Source organism: Coregonus lavaretus (assembly GCF_964263955.1).
Source record: "Coregonus lavaretus genome assembly, chromosome: 31".
NCBI lineage: Eukaryota > Metazoa > Chordata > Actinopteri > Salmoniformes > Salmonidae > Coregonus > Coregonus lavaretus.
The window spans coordinates 10980395-10988040 of record NC_140018.1 but is presented as its reverse complement, the minus strand read 5'-3'; the positions used below and the strand labels follow the sequence as shown (position 1 = coordinate 10988040).

Genomic DNA, 7646 nt, shown 5'->3' with positions numbered 1-7646 from the left:
TGTCCCTGAATAGCAGCTGAGTAGGCGAGTACATATCATATATAGGAAAGAACATGTTTAAATTGTAGATTTCTGTTGGACTGCTCATTTCGCAAGCATTTCTTTTCACTTGAGGCATTTAGTGCTGTGTATAATTAACATGTAACACTGTGTACAATTTAGCATAAATGCAAGGTTTGGCAATTCACAGTGCAAGATGTGTGTGTGTATTCATGCAAGATAAACAAGATCTAGTGTAGGTGTGTTATTTAACGTGTTCATCTTCTTGAAGCAATCTGAAATGTTTGAGCTATATCACAACGGTTAGATAAAAAAATAGTCGCATAATATAGAACTATTCAATACGAGCACGTTGGAAGGCTAAGCTAGTATAGCCTGAGTATTTGGCTACATTCATTGTCTGGGCAATTTTTTACAGTTGTGTGTAGTGTGTGTGACACAGTGTTGGCAATTTTCTCTCACTCACAAGCTCTCCCAGTTTCATCGAACACACATAATAATAATAATAATATTCATACACATACACAAAATGCTTACATTGAGAAATCACATTGAACTAAAAACAATACTCAAGATAAAAAAATAGTTGTATCTTATCATCTAAATAAAGTCCTAACCCATCCCACCCCAAACACCCCCCTTTTTAATAAAATAGTTTCATTCTCATTGAAAAAAATGTTGTCTTATGAGGTTACCTTAGGTCACGCCCTTTGACCTTTCTGCTATAGTGTCACATGACAAAGACCTTGTCTGTCTGTCTGTCTGATTGGTCACCAACCTGAGGTGTGGTCAAACTGCAGAATGTTCACAAACTTAGTATCTTTGCAACTATAGAGTAAGTTATCTGTAATTTGGAGGTGAACTGCTTCGCAATATTACAATGTTTTGTTTTCAGGATAATTCATATTTGTCAAATGGAATATTCAATCAAAAACATCATTACATTATTGGTTAAAAATTGGCTTGAGAGAACATTTTCAGGAAACCAGTAAACATGAACATCCAACATGAACATCCAGTGACTTCAACACACCTCAGGTTTAGCCCTTGAGCTGCAGACAACATTTCAGCCATGTCAGAAGAGAGACAACTGGAAACATGGATGACTAGCAGAACAACTAGCTTATCTATGAGTGTAATACTTTGCTATAGTGGTGTTCTTATTGCTTTTGAAGTGAGGTTCTGTTATTGACAAATCTTACCTTGAGAGAAACGTGCGTCTAACTTAAACTTCCGCACAGATCCTAAACTGACATCAATGCATGATTTACACAAATGTTTGAGTTACACACACTTGTCTAACATCATACATGTAGTGTAAATGAAAGAAATAGTCACGCTAGTTCCGCACTATTATTTGAAGTTAGGAATGGGCCCTTGGCTTAGTGACGTGGTTGGTTCCATGTTTGCGTAGTAGTTGTGGTCTGGATCCCCGGGGGCCCTGGCTAGTCGATAGGGCCCTGGAAGATGAGGCGGGTCCAGCCCTGTGGGGTGCTGCTGAGAGGGGCAGAGCAGAAGGGACAGGTGGGCCGGAAGGCGTGTGTCCCATGAGGCAGCGGGGTATCCGCCCAGTACTTGGCTGTCCTCTCCGAACACACGTGGCCGCAGGGTACAAATGCATATGTGGGTGCTCCAGCATCCACATACACGGCAGGCTCACACCCCAGCCACAGGGGCACGTAGGGCCCCACACTCCTGCATAGAGGGCACTCCCGGCGGACCATTGTGATCCCTCCTTCCCCATCTCCTCCTCCCTCCTCCCCGCGCTCGGGGCGCTGGCCCCAGTCGTGGTGGCCGTGCACGTGTCCACAGGTGAGGTAGACCCAGGGCTGGCGCTCCTCCAGACTGGGGGGGAAATGAAAATGACTTGGTTTTAGCTTTTCTCAAACTCAAAGCATCATTTTTATTATTTATTGGTAGTGGTTGTATTGTAAAATAGCTATAAATAGATTACATGGGATAAAAACAGATTTGTAAATCGGGCCATGTTGTGTCGTGCTCAAGGCTGAATGCGTACTGAGGCCTACTGGCCGGGAGGTGTTGAGATCCTAGTGTAGCGGTGTGTGTGTGTATAATAATAATAATAATAATAATAATATTATGGTGGGTGCTTATATTTGTCCTATTAATCACATGTACAAGTGTGTATTAATACGCATGTGTGACTTGGAATTGTTTTATTTTTTTGTAATCATTGTTTTTGCATATCCCCTCGGAGAGTGGGGTATCAGCCATTATCAACAGAGACCCTGGCGCAATTAGGGTTAAGTGCCTTGCTCAACGGCACATACACAGATTTTTCACCTTGTCGGCTCAGGGATTCGAACTAGCAACCCAATGCAGGCCCAACGCTATAACCGCTGTGTGTGTGTGTGTGTGGTGGTAAAAAAAGTAGGTGAGTAAATTCTGATTGCCGTTCGGGGTGAATAAACTAACACTCCCTATACTTGGTGATGATATTAATTAACAATCATTTTGATCCGAATGTGCAAATTGTCCAAACAGATCCGCAAGGTAGAATGATTATTATAAATATGTTATTGGACCATAAACATATTTGGCTCATTAATCTATATGGTCCAAACAATGATGAGCAAAGCTTCTTTGAAAATATATATAATCATTTATCAAGCCTACAAGCAATACAAGACTCTATTGTTATGTTGGGAGAAATGTAAAAGGAAATCACACAACAAACTATCACCCTCATGCATATAAGAAAATCACAAATATCATGGATATATTGAAACTAGTGGATATATGGAGGCTTAAATATCCTGACCTTGTGAGATATACATGGCGGAGACTCAATCAAGCTAGTCGTCTTGACTACTTTCTTATGTCATTCTCGCTGGCACCAAAAGTTTAAAAAGTGTTGATAGGGGACAGAATGCGGTCGGACCATCAAATAATTGGCATATACATTACTCTTACAGAATTTCCACGTGGGCAAGGAACTTGTTTTATAACATACTTTTTCCCACATAACATAGGTACAGCAGATCCCCTTATTGTATGGCACACTTTTAAATGTGCCTTTAGAGGCCATGCAATTCAAAACTCATCTTTAAAACAAAAGCAATATAGGTCAAAAGAGTTCATATTAACAAAGGAAATAGAGGGACTAACAGTACAGATAGATAGTAATAAAAACTGTAGGAGGCACAGAATAAGTTAAGAGGAAAAACAAAAAGAAACGGAGGAACTTATTCAAGAAGGATTAAGTGTAATATATTATGAAAATAAAGCGGACTGGATGGAATATGGGGAAAAATGCACCAAATAATTTTTTTATCTTCAACATAGAAATGCTACCAAAAATAATTTTCTGAAACTTGTTACAAATGACAGAGTCACCCATGATTCACCAAATTATATTTTGAAAGAGGAAGGAAAGTACTTTAAGCATATGTTTTCATTTCAGTCTCCTCCATCTCCACTAACCAAAGTTAATTGTAAGGATTTTTTTTTCTATTAATAGTGTAAAACTAACAGCTGTATAGAAAGACTCATGTGAAGGCCAAATTACAGGGGAGGAACTTCTTGAAGCAATTAAAGCCTTTAAGTCCAGGAAAACTCCAGGGCTGGATGGCATACCAGTTGAGGTATACCAAACCTTTTTTGATGTACTCAGAGGACTGTTATTAGCATGTTTTAACTACTCCTATAAAAATGGTAGATTATCAAATACAGTGGGGAAAAAAGTATTTAGTCAGCCACCAATTGTGCAAGTTCTCCCACTTAAAAAGATGAGAGAGGCCTGTAATTTTCATCATAGGTACACGTCAACTATGACAGACAAATTGAGAAAAAAAATCCAGAAAATCACATTTTATTTGCAAATTATGGTGGAAAATAAGTATTTGGTCACCTACAAACAAGCAAGATTTCTGGCTCTCAGACCTGTAACTTCTTCTTTAAGAGGCTCCTCTGTCCTCCACTCGTTACCTGTATTAATGGCACCTGTTTGAACTTGTTATCAGTATAATAGACACCTGTCCACAACCTCAAACAGTCACACTCCAAACTCCACTATGGCCAAGACCAAAGAGCTGTCAAAGGACACCAGAAACAAAATTGTAGACCTGCACCAGGCTGGGAAGACTGAATCTGCAATAGGTAAGCAGCTTGGTTTGAAGAAATCAACTGTGGGAGCAATTATTAGGAAATGGAAGACATACAAGACCACTGATAATCTCCCTCGATCTGGGGCTCCACGCAAGATCTCACCCTGTGGGGTCAAAATGATCACAAGAACGGTGAGCAAAAATCCCAGAACCACACAGGGGGACCTAGTGAATGACCTGCAGAGAGCTGGGACCAAAGTAACAAAGCCTACCATCAGTAACACACTACGCCGCCAGGGACTCAAATCCTGCAGTGCCAGACGTGTCCCCCTGCTTAAGCCAGTACATGTCCAGGCCCGTCTGAAGTTTGCTAGAGTGCATTTGGATGATCCAGAAGAGGATTGGGAGAATGTCATATGGTCAGATGAAACCAAAATATAACTTTTTGGTAAAAACTCAACTCGTCATGTTTGGAGGACAAAGAATGTTGAGTTGCATCCAAAGAACACCATACCTACTGTGAAGCATGGGGGTGGAAACATCATGCTTTGGGGCTGTTTTTCTGCAAAGGGACCAGGACGACTGATCCGTGTAAAGGAAAGAATGAATGGGGCCATGATTTTGAGTGAAAACCTCCTTCCATCAGCAAGGGCATTGAAGATGAAACGTGGCTGGGTCTTTCAGCATGACAATGATCCCAAACACACCGCCCGGGCAACGAAGGAGTGGCTTCGTAAGAAGCATTTCAAGGTCCTGGAGTGGCCTAGCCAGTCTCCAGATCTCAACCCCATAGAAAATCTTTGGAGGGAGTTGAAAGTCTGTGTTGCCCAGCGACAGCCCCAAAACATCACTGCTCTAGAGGAGATCTGCATGGAGGAATGGGCCAAAATACCAGCAACAGTGTGTGAAAACCTTGTGAAGACTTACAGAAAACGTTTGACCTGTGTCATTGCCAACAAAGGGTATATAACAAAGTATTGAGAAACTTTTGTTATTGACCAAATACTTATTTTCCACCATAATATGCAAATAAATTCATTAAAAATCCTACAATGTGATTTTCTGGAGAAAATAAATTCTCATTTTGTCTGTCATAGTTGACGTGTACTTATGATTAAAATTACAGGCCTCTCTCATCTTTTTAAGTGGGAGAACTTGCGTAATTGGTGGCTGACTAAATACTTTTTTTTCCCCCACTGTACTCAACAAGAAGGTCTGATTTCATTATTACTGAAAAAGGACCAAAGTGGTAAATATAAAAATCCAGTCCATTAAAAAAATTGGAGGCCCCTTACACTTCAGTATTCTGATGCAAAAATTCTAGCAAAAGGCATAGAATTAAAAAAATATTGTCGGATATCATTCATCCTAATCAGACAGATTTTTTACATTGACGATACATTGGGAGATAATAATACAAGTACTGTAAACAATAGATCACAATGAAAAGTCTGGGAAACCAGGCCTGGTATTGATAGCTGACTTCGAAAAGGCTTTTGATAAAGTACAACTGAATTTATATATAAATACCTGGAATATTTCAATTTTGGAGAATCTCTTATACAATGGGTTATGTACAGTACAGTAACCCTAGGTGTAAAATAGTAAATAATTGCTATTTCGCCGAAAGTATTAAACTGTCAAGAGGAGTAAAACAAGGTTGTCCACTATCGGTATATCTATTTATTATGGCCATCGAAATGTTAGCTATTAAAATCAGATCCAACAATAATATCAAGGGGCTAGAAAGCCAGGGCTTAAAAACAAAGTTGTCATTGTACGCTAATGATTCATGTTCTTTTAAATCAAATCAAATCAAATTTTATTGGTCACATGCGCCGAATACAACAGGTGCAGACATTACAGTGAAATGCTTACTTACAGCCCTTAACCAACAGTGCATTTATTTTTAACAAAAAAAGTAAAAATAAAACAACAACAAAAAAAGTGTTGAGAAAAAAAGAGCAGAAGTAAAATAAAATAACAGTAGGGAGGCTATATATACAGGGGGGTACCGGTGCAGAGTCAATGTGCGGGGGCACCGGCTAGTTGCGATAGTTGAAGTAATATGTACATGTGGGTAGAGTTAAAGTGACTATGCATAAATAATTAACAGAGTAGCAGCAGCGTAAAAAGGATGGGGTGGGGGGGCAGTGCAAATAGTCCGGGTAGCCATGATTAGCTGTTCAGGAGTCTTATGGCTTGGGGGTAGAAGCTGTTGAGAAGTCTTTTGGACCTAGACTTGGCACTCCGGTACCACTTGCCGTGCGGTAGCAGGGAGAACAGTCTATGACTAGGGTGGCTGGAGTCTTTGACAATTTTGAGGGCCTTCCTCTGACACCGCCTGGTATAGAGGTCCTGGATGGCAGGAAGCTTGGCCCCAGTGATGTACTGGGCCGTACGCACTACCCTCTGTAGTGCCTTGCGGTCGGAGGCCAAGCAGTTGCCATACCAGGCGGTGATGCAACCAGTCAGGATGCTCTCGATGGTGCAGCTGTAGAATTTTTTGAGGATCTGAGGGCCCATGCCAAATCTTTTCAGTCTCCTGAGGGGGAATAGGCTTTGTCGTGCCCTCTTCACGACTGTCTTGGTGTGTTTGGACCATGATAGTTCGTTGGTGATGTGGACACCAAGGAACTTGAAGCTCTCAACCTGTTCCACTACAGCCCCGTCGATGAGAATGGGGGCGTGCTCAGTCCTCTTTTTTTTCCTGTAGTCCACAATCATCTCCTTTGTCTTGGTCACGTTGAGGGAGAGGTTGTTGTCCTGGCACCACACGGCCAGGTCTCTGACCTCCTCCCTATAGGCTGTCTCATCGTTGTCGGTGATCAGGCCTACCACTGTTGTGTCGTCGGCAAACTTAATGATGGTGTTGGAGTCGTGCCTGGCCATGCAGTCATGGGTGAACAGAGAGTACAGGAGGGGACTGAGCACGCACCCCAGAGGGGCCCCCGTGTTGAGGATCAGTGTGGCAGATGTGTTGTTACCTACCCTTACCACCTGGGGGCGGCCCGTCAGGAAGTCCAGGATCCAGTTGCAGAGGGAGGTGTTTAGTCCCAGGATCCTTAGCTTAGTGATGAGCTTAGAGGGCACTATGGTGTTGAATGCTGAGCTGTAGTCAATGAATAGCATTCTCACGTAGGTGTTCCTCTTGTCCAGGTGGGAAAGGGCAGTGTGGAGTGCAATAGAGATTGCATCATCTGTGGATCTGTTGGGGCGGTATGCAAATTGGAGTGGGTCTAGGGTTTCTGGGATAATGCTATTGATGTGAGCCATGACCAGCCTTTCAAAGCACGTCATGGCTACAGACGTCAGTGCTACGGGTCGGTAGTAATTTAGGCAGGTTATCTTAAGAGTCCTTGGGCACGGGGACTATGGTGGTCTGCTTGAAACATGTTGGTATTACAGACTCAGTCAGGGACATGTTGAAAATGTCAGTGAAGACACTTGCCAGTTGGTCAGCACATGCTCGGAGTACACGTCCTGGTAATCCGTCTGGCCCTGCGGCCTTGTGAATGTTGACCTGCTTAAAAGTCTTACTCACATCGGCTACGGAGAGCGTGATCACATAGTCATCCG

General features: G+C 42.1%; 1 protein-coding gene across 1 annotated transcript in view; it reads right to left on the bottom strand.

The window, feature by feature from the left end:
• Positions 1 to 229: 229 nt before the first annotated feature.
• LOC311107078 (E3 ubiquitin-protein ligase pellino homolog 2-like) overlaps positions 230 to 7646 on the bottom strand; it is a 30642-nt gene continuing 23225 nt past the window's right edge. Inside the window, exon 7 of the mRNA XM_084149536.1 lies at positions 230 to 1845. Within this exon, the coding sequence (XP_084005662.1) occupies positions 1446 to 1845 (400 nt within the window). The 3' untranslated portion in view covers positions 230 to 1445. The remainder of the gene's footprint in view (positions 1846 to 7646) is intronic.